This window comes from Drosophila nasuta, chromosome 3 (assembly GCF_023558535.2).
Source record: "Drosophila nasuta strain 15112-1781.00 chromosome 3, ASM2355853v1, whole genome shotgun sequence".
NCBI lineage: Eukaryota > Metazoa > Arthropoda > Insecta > Diptera > Drosophilidae > Drosophila > Drosophila nasuta.
This window is the reverse complement of record NC_083457.1, coordinates 12,138,972-12,159,826: the sequence shown is the minus strand read 5'-3', so window position 1 is coordinate 12,159,826 and position 20,855 is coordinate 12,138,972. Positions and strand designations below refer to the sequence as shown.

The 20,855-nt window shown below is 37.2% G+C and overlaps 1 protein-coding gene across 1 annotated transcript; it reads right to left on the bottom strand.

Annotated features, from left to right (window-relative positions):
- Positions 1-1,350: 1,350 nt before the first annotated feature.
- Positions 1,351-20,412, bottom strand: LOC132792176 (cysteine-rich motor neuron 1 protein). The gene is made up of 3 exons (XM_060801429.1): positions 19,958-20,412; positions 11,574-11,912; positions 1,351-2,584 (listed from the first exon to the last, which is right to left on the bottom strand). The coding sequence occupies exons 2-3, from the start codon at positions 11,686-11,688 to the stop codon at positions 1,539-1,541; spliced, it is 1,161 nt and encodes a 386-aa protein (XP_060657412.1). The 5' UTR covers positions 11,689-11,912; positions 19,958-20,412; the 3' UTR covers positions 1,351-1,538.
- Positions 20,413-20,855: the final 443 nt, after the last annotated feature.

The window sequence follows — 20,855 nt, the reverse complement described above, 5'->3', positions numbered from 1 at the left end:
ATTGTTGCTACTCGATGTTGCCCCAAACACACACACGTACACAGAACAGACAGCTCCTGCTAATTGCTGTGTGTATTGATTGATTAATAATGTTATTTCTGCTTGTTTATTTTTCCCCAGCTGGAGCATTAAACACAGCAAATGTGTGTGTGTGTGTGCGTTTCGCTTTCGCATTCGAATGCAGTAATTTTCACATTTTGGACGATTCGATGACCCTTCGAAGTGCCTATAAAAAGAGAGATTCGGATGCCAACAAGAAAAATAAATATTATGCGCTTTATCAGATTTTCGTTTCATTTTTTTGGTTTTTATTTATTTAGATTTTATGGGGGAATAATTATGTTTATGGTATACAATAACGGCAACGATCAGCAGCTGATTAATGTAGATTGATCCATTTGCGAATACTTTTGATAGCGCGCCAGTTTCGTTTTGATTGTTTTCTCTTCAATTCATTTCACTTCGTCTTCTTCTTCTTTTAATTGTTTTGATTTGTTTGTTTGTTTATAGCATTTGTTTATAACATACACTTATTAACAAATATCACATAGATATTCTAGCTTAGCTGCTAACTTATTATCATCGCTTAGTATACAAACTATGAACGAACGGTTAATTAGTTGGTTTGAAACTAACCTCACTTTCTGTAGCGTACATAACCTCACAATTCGTATAAGTTCGGTTCTTTGAATTTGCTTTTATTCGCGTTCGTCATATGAAATAATATTTTGGCATTTTAGTTCGTGCATAATATAATAAAACATTGGTGTGCTTAATACTAGTTCGCTGATGGGGATGATGAAATCATCCGATGTATATACAACATGTTCCTTCTCTTCTCTTCTCCTACTCCTATACCTACTTATCTCCTTTTTCTCCTCTTCTTCTTGCATTAAAACTCTTTTTTGCTAGAATTAGTAACTTTTTCTTTGCGCGTAATTTCATAAGAATACTTTGCTTTTGCGTCTGCGGATGTCTGCTTGGAAGTGAAAGTGAAATTAAAATGAGATCTTTTTAGATACAAAAAAAAAATAAAATAAAATAAAATAAAAAAACTACACAAAATACAAAACAAACAAACAAAATAATGATGAAAACTACTCAAAAACAAAGTTTCACGTTTTCTTTGCTTAATTTTCCAAATGTTTTTAGAGTTCTGCTCAACTTTTTATACTTTCGTTAAGATTTAATGTTATAGATAGGCCTGAAATTAAGTTTAACCCACTTTTTCTTTTTCGATTCAGTTGACATTCGATTTTTGTGCTGTTAATCTTATTATTTTTCTCTTTTGGTCGTGTTCAAATTTAGTTTTTTTTAAATCTTTTCTTTTTTTAGCTAATTTCCTTTAACTTTTCTTTTTGTAGAATTTATTATCTAGTTTGGTTACCCTAGGTTTCTTTTTGTAGATTTCTCAAAACATTGTCAAAATATTAAAATTTTTGTTTGTTAATATTTTAGCTAATTCTTTCTCTTCAATTTTGCGAATCTGAATCTTCTTTTTAGCTAAATCTCTCCATCTCTCTTCTCGCATTTGCTGTTTAGACCTTGTCGTCAAAGTTGGAGACCGGCCTGTAGGAACGTTGTTTGGCAAGCAGATGCCTGATGTATATATAGAGCACTGCGATAATTACTATAAGCACTCCGATGATCACGAAATAAACATGATCATCGACTTTGGGATGCACAACCTCAACCACATTGGCAAAGTCATGCTGGCAAGGTGATGGCGATGTGGTTTGTAGTTCATTTGTGGTGGTGCTGGTCGAGGGGTTGGGAATGCTGCTGCTGATTGTGGTTGTTGTTGATGTTGTTGGCAGTTCTGTGGATGTATTCAGTGTGTCCAGCTGTTGCTTGGGATCCTCGTGTTCACGCTCATAGCCATAGCCTTCGTCATAGTTGCCAGAGTTGGGCATTGGCGCATCCTTGGGCCAGCAGATGGGACAACAGCTGTCCTTGAGCATCACCTGACGATGGCTGGGACAGTTGAGGGAACCGCAAAACGAAATCGTGCATTTCTCCTCGCCCTTGACGCACTGGCAGTGATAGCAGCCATCCACCCAGCTCTCGCCGTTCTTGAAGAACGTATTCAGATTCTTTGACTCGCAGATGGCATTATTACTCTCATCGCAGCTCTGTTCGCATATTTTGGTGCCCGACTTGCAGCTGCAACGCTGACAGCTCTGCAGCCAACTGAATTCTGTCTCTCGCACCTCGGTGCAATTCGGCTCCTGCTGGCATTCGTAGTTGCCACAGCATTGGCCAGGCGTGTCCATGGCCTCTGGCTGCAGTTCGACCACAACTTCACCCTCGTCGGTGTTGCAGTCTCGGATGTAGCATGTTTTGCACACACACTTCTTGGACAAACAGCACTGGGCATAGTCATCATCGGTGAGGCTGCTGTTGAAGGCGCTGCTCTCCGTGGTGGCCATCAGAGATGCGAGGCCGCTGACTGCATTCGTGCCAATGAGATCCACATTCATTTCACGTAGCTCCCGTATCGAGCTGTCCTCCGGACACTGCATCTCCGCATCCGGCGGACACACTATTCCGTCACATAGCTGCGGAATGGGCGCCAAATCCAACGCTGCAAAGATATGAATATGATTCGGTATTAGTTTTCATGTGATTAATGTGAAAGACAAAACTTATTATTATGGAGGCATCAGTTTACAAATGATTCATACGTAAGTAAGTAAATACTTTTGTATTATGACCGACAAATGGATAGACTCTAGAGTTTGCTGGAATTAAGTCACCTGAATAGTTAGCCAATAATATTGTTTGTCTTCGTTGACTCACGGACTAAGCATATGTGTAAACATCTCTTTACAGAACATAGTTTGCCGTCATACTTAAACTATTTTAAATTTTAAGATATGGTGTGTTAGGCTTCACTTAGTCTTTGGAATCTCCACAGTCAACATCCGCAAAGATCATGGGGTAAAGTCAAAACGTAGAGCAAACGCGAATTTAATATTGTTTTCATTGGATTTAAATATAATGATTGAAAATTTAACAACCTGATTTATTTAACTTCCATTAAAATATCATCTCAGGATATACTCTTTGTCCTTAGAATCTTCAGATACAATTTTGACATTGGCTCTGCTAAACTTTTAGCAGAATGTTCATCCAGGTTAGAATTCTACTGCAAACTGATCAATTTTAATATTTAATTTGTAAATAAATAATAATTTACTTAATTTGCAATAACTATTAGTTGCCATATCTTGCCATTTGGAATCTTTTTACTAAGAAAGATGTAAATGGTGTGTTAGATTAAGATATCGCCGGATCAATCTCTGACGTAAATGTCATATAATGTTTTATCCTTTTTATTTATTTTTTTTTTAAATATTTATTTTTAAACGAACGTGATTCAACTTGGGTTCGGTAAAGTTGTATACATTTCTCATTTAAGCAGCAGGAGACTGCAATCGGGGTTTAACAATCAAGTATGTTTTGCTTTTATTCAAAATGGGTAGCGGGTATCTCACAGTCAAGCACACTCGACTGTAGCTTTCCTACACAACAATAAAAGCATTTCAAAGACAAACTACAAACTTTATAGTTTCGAAAAATAGTTTTGTGGTGACATATTGAAAATACTAAACTCAGTTACAACGAAACCATAATCAAAATATGTATGTATATTAAGACAAAACAAGGGCCGGTCAAGCTGGCTAATTTTACACTTATAAATTCGACTCATTAAGGATACTGACAGAAACCCGTTTGAAGTTTGAAAGTTTTGAACCTGACAGCTATTCATTTTTATTTACAACTGCTTTCAATGGACACGTCATCGATATTCAATTAAGCCTGGCTTTATATTAGAAATATATGTCAAATTTGTTTATGATCCGCTCTGTGTCAGTAATTTGCATATTTACCAAAATCTTTATTATTCTCCACTCTTTTATTTCAGTTGTGTTCATAGTGATAACATTGCATTTAATTTTCTAACAATAATCTAGTGGCTGTTAAGTTTTTATGAGGAACACTGAATAATTTAATTGATAGCAACAAAACTTGTAGCACATTAAATGAATATTAAGTGAGTAGCAGCTGTAGAGCTAAACACAGATAGTGATCAAGTAGATTGGCATTCATAATAATAATTATAATAACGCAATAAAATAATGTTCTTTAGCGCTGCATAAAATTAGTTTGCAATGCCAGAAAACATGTTCTCAGAGCTTCGCTTCGATGTCAGCTCGTTAACGACCTAATTGGGGTTCAGACAACAAATAAATCCGAACTAATTCCAATTTGTGTGCTGTTACACCATTCCAGTTTCGAACTGCAATATTTGAATTTAACACTGTCGTGCAAATGAAATGTACATTTAAGAAATTAACACGAAACTCAGTCGCGGCGCTTTCTTCAGCTTCGTGTCGCAGCATTATCTGCAAATTGAATCGACAACTTGTCGGGACTGTGTGTGTGTGTGTGTTTGTGTATCCGTGGGGTGTGTGTGTGTGAGTGACTGTTTCTGACTGTCTCCGTCTCTGTCTCTGTCACTGTTTGTACCTGTACCCGTTGGCAACCTTTCACTAAAGTCTCGAATTTACCTTTACACTCAGCCGCACTTTTGTTTGCCAATTGGGTTTGGCAGCTGCGAAACTTTGCGGCTTCCTTTGAGCTCAAGTTAATTTGTCATTTTCACTCGCCCATATAATGGGAATTTCTTTTCTCGCTCGCTGTTTTCATTTTTCGCATTCCATCTTTTGCGCTTCTTCTTTTCTTTTCATTTCATTTAATTTTTTTTGATTTTTCGAAGTTTTCCTCGGCGGCAACAATGAACTTTGCCCTTTGCCTTCGTCTTTTGGCTGTGATTTTTTTCGTACACTTCGGACAAGACAAAAGCAAATATCTTGTTGTATATAAAATCGACTTGATTTACTCGCAAGGAATACGATACGAGACAATCTCGGCGCATGCACAAATTAAGAGTTTCTGCTCTCGCTCCACAGTTGTCTCCTGCACTTCGTTTGATCTATACACAAAATTCATGCAGTCAAAGTCCTCGACACCGTTCCGCTCCCACTTTTCACTTCACAACTTCCTAACTTCCACACCCTGTCAGACTCTCCTCCTCCTCTCTTTCCTCCAGCTCAGCTTGGCGACTCGTCGCGTTGACAGCGTTGAAGGGCCTTCAACAAACTTCTTACACTTTATTTAATTAAAGTTTTTTTTTTTGTGTTCGTTCTTTCTTTATATTTATTATTGTGTATGTGTGTGTGTGTGTGAGTCGGTCTCTATCATCGCTGCTTATCAGCGGACCGGCTTAGACAGCGTTGGGACAGTTGTTCGCTGCTTTTATTTCTATATTGAGTCCGCAATTTGACTTTGAAGTGTAGCGCCCGCCTTGTCTGCTCAGCTGGGTGGGGAGGGGGAGGAGGAGGAGGCAAAGGTCTTTGGTTTTTAATGCCAGATTTGTACAACACATAAAGTTGCACTAACTATCGCATGCACGACTATAAGTTACCCTTGACTAATTAAAAAAAAGCTGTCTTTAGTTTTCCATTCAATAATAGTGTAAGGTCGTTAAATTATACACAATTTAAATTTCTTAATCAACTTCCTTTGCTATTTTCGTGAAATTCCTTGCGGCTATTCAACTGTCGATATTTTGTACTTTGCCTTTGAAATTCACAGAACGTTCAATGTTATTTTGCCGTTGGGCAATTGATACTTTAGTTGCAAACACAAAGCTGAAATTATAATTGGTTTAGTTTCGTCTAAGAATTTAATTTGCAGAAATTTCACAGCTAACGAGAAATGTGCATAAATGTATTAAATGTATTTAATCTAATTAAATGTTTAGTTTGCTTTACTCTAAGTTTACTGGCTTAAAATGTTTACGTCATTGGGTTGCTTGAGCTTTATGATGTAGAGTAACTAAATTTGAACTAGAATCAGTAGCCACATAAAATTCTTATGTACGTCTTCTTGCATACCTTTCGCTTTGCCTCAGCCAATTACAGGGTATGAGAGGCGAAAAAAGCTGTTGCTTTTGCTTTTGCTGCTGAGCGAAATAGCGTAAAATGTGAATGAATTAGCCTTCAGAGTGCGACAGTGGAAAGTCAAGCAACTGTCAGGCTAGCCAGACAGCCAGACAAGCAGACAGACGGACGGACAGACAGACAGACGGACGGACAAACAGACGGACGGAAAGATAGCTAGAAAGTCAGGCGGTCGAAGGGAGTCGGGCGTGAAGTTGGATGTCGGGATGCTGTGTGCAGGATGGAACGAGGATAAAGCTAGTCATATAACCTAACCTAGATAAAAACCGCACACTTGGCTGCCTACAAGAGTGTGGCAAGCTGAGTGCCGCAATAACAGGACAAAAGCATATAGAAAGTTGCAGCAACATGGTCGTTTTGTTGTTCTTGTTCGTGTTTTTTTTTTTTTTATATATATATTTTACATATATATTTTTTTGTATTTTGTTTTCATCTTACCCTCTCACTCTTCTTCACTCTGCCCTCTCCTCTATCTGAAACTTATAAACAGCGCAGAAAGTTTACCATAAAGGCTAAAGTACATATAGAACTCGAGTGTTTTGCATTTTATGTTGCATGAAACACGGAAAAACGAAAAAAAAAAATATAAAAAAAAATAAAAAGGGGGAAAAACTCTTTAAAGTGAAAACTTTTTTAATAATACAACGACTGCGACTGCGATGGCAACGACGACGACGACGACGACGGCGATGGCGACTGCGACAAAAGACGAAAGCCAAACGTTTTTCTTTATTTCTCCCAGTGTATGCGATGGAAAAGTTTCCCTCTCCCATGCCTCTGCGCTCTGCCACGCCCTCCACTTGAGTCGAACCATTGTGCAAAGAATTTAAATTGTTAGTTTATCTCCTGACACTGATTGGAATCACGATTTTAAAACATGCTCATGCCGACAGCTTCCCGGAGCGTGCGGAGGAGCTTAATGCCAAAATACCTGAAAGCTTTTAGTTTGACATGTAATAAGCGAAAGCTGTTTGAAGCTCGCTTCGAAGATTATCAGCGAGAGTTTTCGACACAAAACTCAATTCAAACAAGAATAAAGCAAATTAGTTTCTACTGAATTTCTCAATGCTTTTTCATTCCTTTGAACCTAATTAAAATTGCCCGCAGCGTGCTATTTTTGTTGGAGTATTTACAAAAAAAAGTTGGCTGTCGATTACGCATAAGTTATAAGCACGCAAATTTAATATAACTTTACACAGAGATATTATTATAGTGTTTCACGCACTTTTAGGTTTGTTTTACTAAAATATCATATTCATGAATTCTAATTATTGAAAATTTAATTATACTAAGCCATTTATAGCAAAATTGTTTTACAAAAACTTTAAAGAGTTGTTTCAACTTAAGATTTTACAAAGCACATTCGTATTTTAAAAATTTAATGTGCTTTATGATTCCTTTATGAAAATAAAATTAAAAAAATATTAACAAAACAAGAATTTTTTTTAATATACACAAAAGATATAACTTTTTAAAAGCTACTTTCATACTTTAAAAAGTTGCGAAACTTTACAGTTATATAATGTGCTTTACAACATTCAAAGTTTTTCTGGATGAACAAGATAATCACCAAAAATAACATCTCACAGAAATAATACTATTCTGTGTCACTCTCTCTTATGACTGCTTCGCTACAAATCTGATATTTTTGTAATATGTATAATTAAATAAGGGCTATGCTAAGGAGCCAAGTTAAAGAGATGTTTAAACTTTAATTTATTTTTATGAATTGTAATAAATGTATGAGATTAAGAATTCAATAAATTTCTATAAAACGATCAAGTTTTTACAAATGACTTCCATACATTAAAAAGTTGGTAAACTTACGGGCAATATAACGTGCTTTTTCAACTTTCAAAGTTGGCTAGACGAACAAAAGATTTACCTCAAATGAAAAGTGCAATGTTTCACATTAAAAACTCATTGAACTCGCCGCTAATTTTACGAAGTGCCTCAGTAGCTTTCATGTACAAACGTAGTTACACTTTAAGTAAATAATGTTGCAAACTGTAACGTTGAATTAAAGTACAAACTTCTCAATGTACTTTAGCGGCGAAAGTAAATTGAAATTCAAGTGTATAAAAAGTGGCTGTAAGTTGTTTTCTTTGCTCTACTTTATCTACATCATTCGCTGGCTACTAAGTTGTACGGTTATCTGCAAACGTCTCTTATTAGTTTAGTCGCGTCTAATAGCCTGTGTCTAGAGGGTTAATTGAAGGACTGCGACAGCGATGGCGATGGCGATGTAGATTGCAACAGGAGCGTAGATTTTCACTACGTTTTAACGCTTTTGTTTCGCTGCCGCGCAATCCTTTTGTTTGCCAGCTTTTTCTAGTTGAGTGCACGCCTTGGCTAAATGGGAATTCAATCAGGCTAATAGCTTGGCCAAGGTCAGGCGGTTGGCAGGTGGGCGTGTAATCATGATTTCAATTATGGCAACGCACAGGAATCAGGTTGTTGCAACAACTGGCTGGCTGGCTGGCTGGCTGGCTTGGTTCATTCAGTAGTTTTTATAAAGTTTGCCAAGCATGATGTTGTTGCATCTGCTAACGAATGCCACACTGCGTGGCATTTATATGTTGAGTCGACTTCTTGGCCTCATGGCTGCCACAATGCCACAACTGAGCCGCAACGGGGACGGCGATGTGCCTGCGGTACAGAGTGTCCGCTATTGGCGTCTTCATAGCTACCTCGTCGCGGTGTTTGTCCTCTGCTATTCACCGTATGCCTTCCATATGATCTACACACGCATGGAATTCCTTCGACAGAATCGTTTGCTGCTGCTCGTTGGCTTACAGCATTATGCCCTCATGTTGGTCTCCACGTTCATCACGCTCTACATGCACACGACACATCAGATGTGCTACATCAGGTGGCTGAATAAGCTGCTTTCGTGTCGCCGCCAGCTGTTGCAACTGCTGCACAACAGACGGCTCAGGGACTCGGCCCAATCGCTGCTCCACACACGTCAACATCTCGGCGTACTCTTTCTGTTGACTGTCGCCATCATTGGATCCGGCGTGCACTCGGTGTTCATATTGGTGCATGATCCGATGGCACATAGCTGTGGCGGATACTTTGCCACTATCGTCTTCTTTTATGGCCTCCAGCTGGGATTGCAATTGTGCTTGGCGTTGTATTTGCTTGTGCTGTTGCTGTTAAGCCACTTGTTGCATCATTGTAATCTCCTTTTGGACCACATACTGACGGATGCGGTGAACACGCATCGCTTGCATCTCAGCATGTGGGGCATGCCACAGCGTAGACGTCTCTTGGCCGCCAAACAGCAGTGGCTGGCCTCCGAACTGTGGCGTCTCTGGCGACTGCACAATCGGTTGTGGCAGCTAAGTCAACGGCTTTGTTCGCTCCACAGCAGCCAGTTGTTTATCTTCGTCCTCTTTGTGCCCATCGAGTGTGTGCTGCACGGCTTCTTCACCTACTTTGTGCACTTCAGTCGCTGGTGGATACGGCGTAGGCTCGATCAGCCCAAATTCAATGCCTTCGGCTTGATATTCGTATTCTCGCTGTTCCTGCACCTCGCTTTGGTCCTCATGCAGACGCATCGGCATCGTCATCTCTCTTTCGAGACACGTCGCTGTCTGCGAAGTGCGTCATTGGAGTTGCCAGCTGACTGCGGCAAAGCTTTAACGCAAACGGTAAGTGACTATCGATAACGATAGTAACGATTAGAGATGCCCCTTATCTAATCTCTGCTAGTCACATTTTATATTTTAGAATCTTTAGTTTAAATCCCTGGTTAAATTTAATAGCTTCATTGCGTAAAGAAAGTTGAACACTAAGAGTAGATTGATCTGAATAAGTCATTTAAAAACCAAAAACGAAACTATTACCGATAACGATAGTAACGATTAGAGACGCCCTTTATCTAATCTCTGCTAGTCGAATATATTTTATAGATTTAACTTCGTAAGGTAAATTTTGAGTTAAAGCTTTGCCTCATTTCTAATTCCTAGAAAATCGATAAGCCTATTCTATTGATAAGTAAGATATAATACTATTCATTCAATAATCTTTAGTTTAAATCCCTGGCTAAATTTAATATCTTCATTGCATACAGAAAGGTGAACACTAAGTGTCGATTGATCTAAATAAAATAAGTTATTTAAAAATTGAAAGACGGTAATTATATAGACAATTAAAGATGTCCTTAGTCTAATCTCTGCTAGTCAGATTTTATATTTTAGGATGTCACTTCGAAAGAAAGTTTTTCTCTAGCAAAGTTTTTCTCTGAAATCTTTAAGATTCTAAAGATTGTTTTAAATAAGTTATTTCAATTAAATCATTGCCTCATATATCGAAAGCATCAGTGAGATAGGCTTTATATACTATTCATTCAACAACCAAGTTCAAATCCCTAGTCAAATTCTATATTTTAGTTGTTGAATACTGAGTTTAGATGGCTCTAAATAACTTATTTAAATTAAAGATTTGAACTGTTTTGAATTCCAAGAATAACGATAGGTTATTTTCAAACTATTATCGATAACGATTAGAGACGATTTCTATCGATTATAGCGCAATCGCGAATCTTTATTTATATTTTATAGAAGATATTACGATCGATTTATTTTCATAGATAATAAACCTAAAATTTTAATGAAGTTTAAGTTATATACAAATGATTTATTTCCATAGAGATAGTTTTTCATTAAGTTCAGAGTGCTGAAAAGAAGTTCCATAAATTAAAGATTTGTCTCATTACTAATTCCCTTTGAAGTGATAAACTATTGCTCTTAGGAGAGTTAGTTGCAATTAAAATATATAGATACAAATATTTTAAATAACTTGACAATTGTTCGCAATTTCTTATAATATTCTTTGACATCGTGCGTTGAATGCAGCTTGCTTACGCAAGACAATTTAAAGCTTTGTCACATTTCTAATTCCCTGTCAAACCATAAACTATTGCTGAATTGCCTAAGGACACATTATAACACTTGCAATTTCTCTATTTTCAATAACTTGGCAATTTCTCACAATTGTTTCCATCTCTTACATAACTAAAGCTAGAGGGGCTAGGTGAGGAAAATATAAAATTTAAAATTTAAATTCAAATGCAGTTAATAATTAGTGCTTTCACGCGCGTTTGTTTTAAAGCGATTGTAAATCGCTTAATTATTGCAGTTTAGTTTTATTCAAATGCAGAAATTTCGCAATTAAAACTTTCTACGCTTTTCATGAAAATCAAGGGAAATGCAAAAGCATGATGCAAAGGCAAAGTGAATAACCGATAACGTATCGCTCGCTTTCAAATTTGAACAGCTCAATTTGTATGGACTTCAACTGCAGCTTAACGAGCGTATTTACAAGATGTCTGCCTGTGGACTCTTTGAGCTGAACAATGGCCTCTTATTTTGCGTGGTGCAAACAATTATAATCTACATAATAATACTCATACAATTTGATAAGATCATTAACCCATAATGATGTTTGCACTGATCAGCAAATACAGATACAGATGCTGAGATACTCGTAATTAAGGCTACACAAAATAAGGTAAAGGTAAATATTTGGCAGACTTACGTGTCGTTGCTCTGGCGATATTCAGCTGGAAGGTGAACCAAGTAAGTAGCAGGACAAATGTCATCCAACTGGGAGTCAATTTCAATTTGTTATCCATATAACTAGGAGTCGACATTTTGTCTAAATTGGGCTGATATAATCGATATGACCTTGGCTGACAAGACGAAACGATCCGATGCGATGCGATGCGATTCGATTGGAGGCAAGGCGCGGATGCACAATTTTTGTTTGCGACTGAAATTCGCGAAAGTGTCTGCGATCGCAGTTACGAGTAAAATGTATTTGCTTGTGATTCCTTTATTGCGAAATCAGAACCAATTGAATTTCGTCGTATATCATCTGTGGAGAGAGAGAGAAAAGCAAAGCAATGAAAAATGAAAACAAATTAAAGAATCCAAATAAATAAAATGAAATGTTTCGAATTGTCAACCCACATTGTTGCCTCGTAATTCTTTATTTTTGTTGTATTTTTTTTGTATTTTTTATTCAATTTTAATAGCCGAGACCCAGTCACAATATTCCACAGATACAGATACAGATACAGCATGAGCCAGAGCTATACGAAAACATCAGACGCGGTTTTATGTGTTTATTTAAATACGTGTACAGTCAAACCTTTCTATAATAAACGACACCTCGGTCTATACAAATTATTGCTTAGAATAAATGTGTATTTAATGCTTCTTTAATGTGCGTCTGCGTAGTACAGTGGAGCATCGATTTAAAGATTAAATGAATCGAAATGTTAATTATAAAAGTTTACTGAATAAAACTGAGCACAAGCTTTCAATTTTAAGTCATAATTAAATGATAAAGCCTAATTTTAATATGTTATTTGGTTTATTTGATTGTTTACAGATTTAATTCATTATTTTTATTATTTAAAAAGCGTGACTTTAATTGCCAATTAAGTGTGAAAGCATTTAATACAAATTAAACATTGAAAAATGTTGTTTTTAATATTTGCGCAATAAATTGCTGTTCACTGCATGAAAATAATCATAAAACGAAATATGTTTACAAGTGAGTTCATTACAAATTGACCTAACTGAATAGTAAACATTTCCTCATTACGATTAGTAATTTGATTTGCAGTACAGTGATGCTTACATTATCAACAAAACTTTTACAAATTAGTTTGTAATATATAGAGAAATTTTTGTTAGTAAACTTTTCATCAAATTAATTTCAAATTTATCGATCTAAGCTTGTGATATTTATCAAGGATTATGGTTTAGTTTTGTTATTAATAATTTATGAATTAATCAATTGATTTATGAAAATGCCCAGAGCTTAGCTAAAAGTTTGTTTTAGCAGTGCTCAACTGTATATTAATTTAATTGCAGTGCAAAACAGGGCAGTAAACACTGAGAGAAGCGTTACTAAGTCACAGACATTGGGGATTGGCAATAGAGGGGAAGATGGAGGAGGGGGGGGAAGGGGAACGGACAGTCGACGGTGGTGGACTGTGAACGAGCGTACACGGCACACGGGCCTGTTGTATCACTGCTAAAAATAGCAACCTTTTTTGGATTTGTGCGAATAGTTTTTAATGACCGGAGGCAACCCGACGGCAACCCGGCACACATTTCACTCACTCATGAGAGATACAGATACTCGGTCGGTACTGTGATGAGGATGAGAGTATCTCGTATCTCGTATCTCGAGCACACGCCACAAAAGCAAAACCGAAACTGAAAAGTGTTGCTTTTTTGTCCATGGTTGTTGTTGCTGTTGCTGTTTTTGTTGCTGCTGTTGCTGCTCCATCTTCATCGCTGTTGCTTTTGTTTTTGTGGCCTGAATGGAGCAGCCAAGCCAAAGCTGATAAACGTTGCTGCCACATGGGGCAGGCAGCAGGCAACAGGCAGGCAGAGAAAAGGCACAGGTAGTCACAGTCGTTGCTATGGCTGTGGCTGTTGCTGTTGCTGTTTCTGTTGCTGCCTCTGTTTTGGCTCAGATTGGGGACTCGCATCAATTTTGCTGCTGCTTTTCATATTCATTCAATCAAATGCTAAAACGAGTCACTGAGGCAGATTCACAGCTTGCAATTTATGGCAAGCGGATTGCAAAACCGAAGGCCACACTCCACAGTTGCCTTTAAAAAGTTGCGGCTTTAAATGAACGGCAAACGAATGGGAATCGAGTGCGCATCGAAAGGAAGCAAAACCGAACTGCAACTATCAATCAAACTGTTAATCGAATTGTTAATTAATCAACAACAACAACAACAACAACAGCACCATCACCATCGTGAAGAAGAGGAACAACCACACTTCCGATTGCCACTGAATAAGCTTTGGAAATGGGCATGGGAACATATCGTCGTCGTCGTTGCTCGACATAATAAATGGCTTGCTTTCGCATTTTATAAGGTATTTAAGCGAGTGTGCATGTGAATAACAACAAGTGAGTGAGCGTCTGCTTTATACTTTTTTATTTCTTTTTATTTCTCTTCCAGCCCAAGTCTATTCAGCAGCACTTGATTCTTCTAATTGAATGCACCCATGCGACTGCATCAGTTGCTAGGTAAATATTTATATAATCAACTCATCCCCAACCTCAACCCAAGTGATGATTCAACCAGGTTCTTAAATTCTACTCCCATTATAAAGTGGGGGGAAATATGGTCTCGTATCTTATATAACATGATTCATAGATGGTTCATTCACTCTTCGTTTCGTTTCGTTTCGTTTCGTTTTTTCGTTTATCACATGAAATTCCTCCACATGTACTTCGACTTCGAGTGTTTTGACAGTCAGGTTCAATTTGCCAAAGAATTTTCACTGTGTAAACACCGAATCGAATCGAATCGAATCGAATTGGATTCGCTAATTTTCAGTTAATAATAGAATTCTTCATAATGAATTGTTTACGCCATCAATTGAATGCAATTTATACACAACTTTATCTATATAAAAGTGTCTGCACGTTGAAGAAAAGATAAATAGACAAAAATTCCAATGAATAGTTTGCATATTTATAAGAATCTTCCGATTTATGTTCCAGAATCTAGACTATACAATAAAGAGTGTCTGGAATCAACTTGTTGAACATTAAGGCAAACTTTTCCGATATAGAAAGGTTTATTCCAAAAATTATTAATAGAGATTAGATATTATTAACTTCTTATGGAAAATTTGTTAGACCTAAGGATTGAAAATTTAAGTTGAAGATAAAGTATAAGATGTTGGAAGTTATAATTGATAGTTTCTTGAAATTATATACAGAGCTTCATGGAAATGAATAATTTGGAACGTCTTAAGAAAAATTTGAAGAAATTAAAAATTAATTACAATAATGAAAAGATTCTGTATTAAAGTCATGGAAAGGAATAATTTGGAGCTTCTTATGGAAAGTTCAATAAAATTGAAGATTGGAAATTATCTATTGACAGTTTCTTGAAAAGTTTCTGAAACAACATTAAAAGTAAAAGAGAAATTTGAACTTTGTATGGAAAATTCAATAGAATGAAAAAATGAATATTTGGAATGAATTCAGAGAACATCTTTATTGAACATAATTTGGAAATTCTTGTGTAAATTAATGCATCTATTTTAAGAAACTTTCGACCGGTTGATAAAATATATTGTTCAATTTAACAATTTACGAGTATTCATAATTTGGAAATTCTTTTGTAAAATGATGCATCCATCTATTTTAAGATGTTTTCTGACACTTCTTGAAAGATATTGTTTAAATTAACAATTTACGAGTGTCCAAAATAGACTGAGAAGAATAAGAAAAATACATTTTCTTTGTGTCGCAACATCTGAGTAATAATGTTTACGATGATTTTTATCTGGAAATGCTTATGGGAAATTAAGAAGACTGTTTAAGAATTTTGATGGGAAATTAAGAAGAATTTCAAGATTTCTTCCTGGATAAGACTGATAATAAAATGTATTAAAAATATGCTTGCTCAAATCGTAATTGGGTTTCTTTGTGTCGTAGCTGCGTGAACTGCGCAATTCTGGCCAAAGAGTTGCCAAATTCTACAGCCACCAGATTGAAGAGAAACGAGAACGGCAAAAACCAAAAACCAAAGAGATGAATTACAATCTATGTGGAAGTGCGAGTGTTTCTTTGTTTCTGACTTGCCTCTGTACAAAACAACATACATATGTACATATATAGTATATCCAGCTTGGCTTTTTCTTTCTCTCTCCGGCCTATTTCAACTCTAGCGTGTCTGCTGGTTAATCTAGCTCTTCCCGTTTGTCAAGTTACCAACTTTCTTATCTCTCCATGGCGTAGAATGTGCGATGTGTGCTCATATATCTATCCAACTATCTATTGTACATATTTACTCATTGCTTTTTCCAGCTAATATTACTATTTGTACCCGATGTACTTACAGCTAAGTGTGTGTGTTTATGTGCTTTTCAACAATAGTGAAAGAGAAAGATGGTTTCTTCTTTGTTTTATGAAATCCAAGCATTAATAATACGTTTAAAACTGTTCAAGCTTGAATGAAGAAAATAGGCTTTAAAATAGTGTGAACTTGTTAACATTTCTATATAACTATTTCTTTCGTAAATGTAATTTTTACTTAAAATTATATTATACATGTTCTTCAAATTGAATTTTTAGAGTTTCATTAAATTTTTTTGTATTATAGATTTTTATGTAAATTTTCTAAAATATTTGCTTTAAATGCAATTCAAAAAAAAAGGTTTCTGTCATCTTTTATACAATGTTACTTTATTAATCTTCATTCTCATTAATGTATTTTTTATGGCAAATTTGAATGTAAATTTGGAAAATATATGGAATAGTATTTTTGTATAATAAAAGTACAATAACATAATATCTTTACCGGCAAATATTGTATCGAATTCATAAGTATGAATACTTTTCATGAGTATGTGAAACCCCTCAGAACATTCTTTTCTACGGTAAGCTATCTATCTGTTTCGCTCGCCGTTGCCCTCTCTTTGCACATATTTGTGTAGATGACTAAACATTGATAGCGAGCGTACTACACTCGGTACGCTCTCGGGTCTTGAGCTCTATGTTTGCCTGCTTAACGCCAACGGCAACAGCAACAACTGTGATCAGTTGAGCATAATGGAGAATGGAGCTTTGTTGAACCCCAGACGAGACAGCGCGTTAAGTACTCGCAAAGCTTAACTCCCGCTGCCACCGACAACAGCCCCCGCTTTTGTTGCTCCCCCGACTTGCCCGCCCCTCTGATGTGTCTAGAGTTTGGGCGCTACCCAATGCTAACTGTAAGTTTTTACCTCGAAAGCAAGATAAGCTTTATGATTGCCATAAATTTCACTTGAATGCGAAATCTGATGCATCTATTTCATGCCTTCGTTTTAGCTGATTTTTTCCATCAACCTCACGCTTGCTCTCTCTCTCTCTCGCACACATTCGCGTTGTTTGCCTCTCTCTTCAGCTGCTGCTGCTGCTTCTTCTGTTTTGTTATTTATCTTGAGACGCTACACATGCAAAACAGCAGCAACAACGTCCAAGTTGACGGTCTCTGCTTGCTTGCATGTGTGTGTGTATGTGTGTGTGCTGGTGTGTCTGTCTGTGTGTTTGTGTGAGTGCGAGTGTATTTACTCGTGTTCGCGTACAATAATTTCACGTTCAACAACTTTTGGCTTTTTTGATGAGCCAGCAGCAAAAGCAACAGCAACGGCAACGGCAACATCAGCAGCACTTGAAAGGGACGTTGATGGAGCGGGTGTTGCAAAGAGTGCAAAGAGGTGGGGAAGAGGGGCGTCGGTGGTGGTGGAGGCAATGTTGTTGCTATAGCTACCGCAGAAAATAAAGCTCGTCATCTCGTTTCAACATACCCACACACATACACACACACACACACAATTACATACACAAGCATTGCAACCCGGCCACAACATAGCCTCAGCTTTGGGTCTGCCTGACTGCCTGACTGTTTGGCTGGCTGACTGTTTGGCTGGCTGGCTCGTCGTTTATGCTCTGGACTTTGGCTATGGCTTTTTGCTTTGACTTTGGTCTCTCAGTTCTGTGGCCGCTCCACTCTACTCCACGGCACACACAGTCTCTTCACTTCACTCCACTCCACTTCACTTCAATCCCAAGTGTTTCACTCTCCGCGCACTCTACTCTGATCACCATTTCCATACACTTGCAAGCGGCATAATTGCTTTCGCTATGACTTTGCAGCATGTTGCATGAAAAGAACCGACTGCGTTATCATTTCTCGTTTCAACGTAACCAGCTTCTGCATTTTTCTCCAAGAATCTGGCTTTACATCTGCAGTTTCTAGCACGTTTGGAACTACAAGTCTTACCATGAAAAGTTCATCAATTCAGAACTGAGAACAAATCTAATTCAACGTTTATTTATTGCACTAAAAGCAGAAAAGAATTTGTGCTGTTTGCTGCATAAATTACAAAGTTAATAAATTCCAAATGTTTTTTATATTATATTAATTGGAATAAAAACAGAATAGAATTTTTGCGGGTTGCCGCATACATTAAAAAGTTAATAAATTTAAAATGTTTGCCAACAATATTCGCAAAAATAATTCTACGAAAAGTTGAAGCTTTTTTCTAAAAGCGAATCTTTTTAATGAGTTTTTTTTTTTCTTTGGTTGACAACAAAATAGAGTAGCGAATAATTTAAGGGGATTTTATGGGATTCGTCTACAATAGTAACACTGACTTATGATGGAATAAATAAAAAGTGTAAATTATTTACGCTTTTTTTGACACTTAGGCAGTTGTCTGGTATTTTTCCTGCCATTTTCAGAGATAATATGATTATCCAATGGAATCAATGTCAGTTCATGTAAAAAGATATGCCAAAAATGACAAAAAAACGTCAGAGCTTCATTATTGATTGTCATAAGACTATGCAAATCGCGAATTTACTCGTTGATAATTAATCATATTATTTTAATCGGATTACTTGCAGTTAAACTTCAGTCTGACATCGGCCAATTGAAGTCGACTTATGTCTCAGTTAAAAGTTTATGTATGTCGACCTTAACTGCACATTTCGGATAAGATATAAAAAAAAAACAAAACACAACTTAAAACTCTTTGAAAAGAGTTGCGCGCAAAGTCAAAAGAGTATGAAAGCTTCGACTCTTACTGAGCTTTACTTTCTTGTTTTTTGTTTTGCGTATTTTGATTCTTTTTTTTCTTTTTGTGTTGTTTTTGTTTTTGCTCTGGTTTAAGGCATGGGCTCAGCTTACGCTGCCTGATGGACGACGCTCTCTTCAGCTTCAACTAGCAGTTGACGCTCTACGCTTTACGCTTTAATAGACTTCGCATGGCTCATTTTTGGTACTTATGGTTAATGCTGCCGCAGCATACACACATACACACTGCTATGGGAGTAATAGTATTAGTAGTATGAGTATGTACACAGACATTTTTTCGATCATTGCTCGTTTATTGAGCGATATATTTATTTGCTTCCACCTTTTACGCTTGTTGTCGCTTTGCGCTTTTAACCTTGATTTTTGTGTAAACAAAATACGCACACACACACCCTGACACACAGATGTACAACTACACAAATAATATACTACACACAGATATGCAGCATATTCTCAAAGCAAGCAAAAAGCAAAAGAGCAACAACTACAACAACAAAAAAGCTTTCGGCGTTGTGTGCGTTTTTCATTTGTCTCTTTTGTGTTCGTACATACATATGTATGTATTTATGTGCGTATGTATGTTTGTATGTGCGTGCTGTGCTGTGTGTGTTTGTTCGTTTTGTTTAGTTTCTAGTTTACTGTACATTTATTAAGTTACCTATTTATAATTTGTTTATTATTTAGCAAATGCCAGTGCCAAAAGACAGAATGAACGAAAACCAATAAAATGCGTACGCACATGCAATGGATCGTATATTATGGACTTGAATTGGACTGGAACGTAACTGGCAACTGGAATCTGAACACCCAAGCTCTCCTCCACGAGACGAACACACAATATAAACAAATAGAAAATGTTTTTCGGTTTTCGGTTTTCGTTTTTCTTTTTGAGCATATGACGTTATGGCCGTTTTGTGTGATATTATTAGATATGCGCTATCTTATCTGTATGGCAACATACAGTTTTTCCACATATGTGTGTCTCGAGTCACAAAACTAACCAAGGCCCCAACTAAAAAAAGTCAACAAAACAACCATTGCGGCTTATATAATCAGCAAAAAAAAAATTCTCGCTATGCATGTTGTGGGTGCTTTGCTCAACACAGCATAGTGTGAGGGGAGAGGGAGGGCGGTAGGAAGGTGGGTAGGAAGGGAGGTCAACCTTTGGTTTTATGCGCTGCATACAATCCGCATAATATGTTCATTCTTATATAGATTAAGTCTTTAGAATATTTGTGTGTGGAATGTGGATTGTGTGGAATGTGCGCTGAGTAAGCGGTCTACACACCTGCCACGTAAATTTTGTAAGCTCTTCCAACATTCAGAGCATAAATATTGTTTCTTTCGTTTCTGCGCTCCTCCGACTTCACATGCTGGAGGAAAGGAAGAACGGGATGATGGCGATGGCAACGGCGACGGGGGTGTGAGAAACAGAGAGAGCTCTGTGTGCAGTTTATTCACTTTGCACCTCACACTTTATTACACCTTCTTTCAACGTTTATTTCGGTTGTGTGTTTCGTTTTTCGGTTGCACGTCACTTCTTTATGTTCACTACTTTTGTTGCTGTTGTTGTTGTTGTTAATTGTTGAATTACATTTAGTTGGTTACGATATTGAACTTAGGGCATTTCTCTGCCTGTGTCTCACTTCACTTCACATCAAACACTGACACCGTTCGGAATAGTTACGAATACGTAGTCGTGCCCTCTTTGGCTATCACTCGCTCACTAAAGCGTTTAAGTTTGCGACACACAAATTTAAAGCTCTCCGCTCGCTGCTAGCATGTCTCTGCCAGCGTCGAAGCGTCGACGATCGCCAGGTTGAGAAGCAGCGCACAGTGGTTGAGCATTTAGCTTTTACCTTTTCAAAAAGAAAATGCCAGCTAACTAAATCAACTGATATTAACATTAACATGCATACATAACTAAAGTTAACATGTATTCTAATTGAGAGCACCCGAAATCTGTGCTGATCTCAGCACTGTAAGCCGGTTTTCAGTTAAGCTCTCGCACTCGCTCTCTTATTTTACTCTCTCTCACGTTCTCCCGTTCTGTTGCTTACCCGCTCTTGCTCTCTCACACTCCCTTGACGTTGTCAATAGTAGTGGTCAGCCGATTAACCGGCTAGCCGGCAACCTGTGTATTGTGCTCTGTGCTCTGCTTTCTGCTCTCACGCTCTGTTGCTCTT

Bases quoted from the DNA above. Each gene is read 5' to 3' on its own strand.
- LOC132792176 (XM_060801429.1), bottom strand. From the start codon at position 11,688: ATGTCGACTCCTAGTTATATGGATAACAAATTGAAATTGACTCCCAGT. The intron at 2,585-11,573 runs GTAAGTCTGCCA...ATATCTTTGCAG, and splicing joins TATCGCCAGAGCAACGACAC to CGTTGGATTTGGCGCCCATT.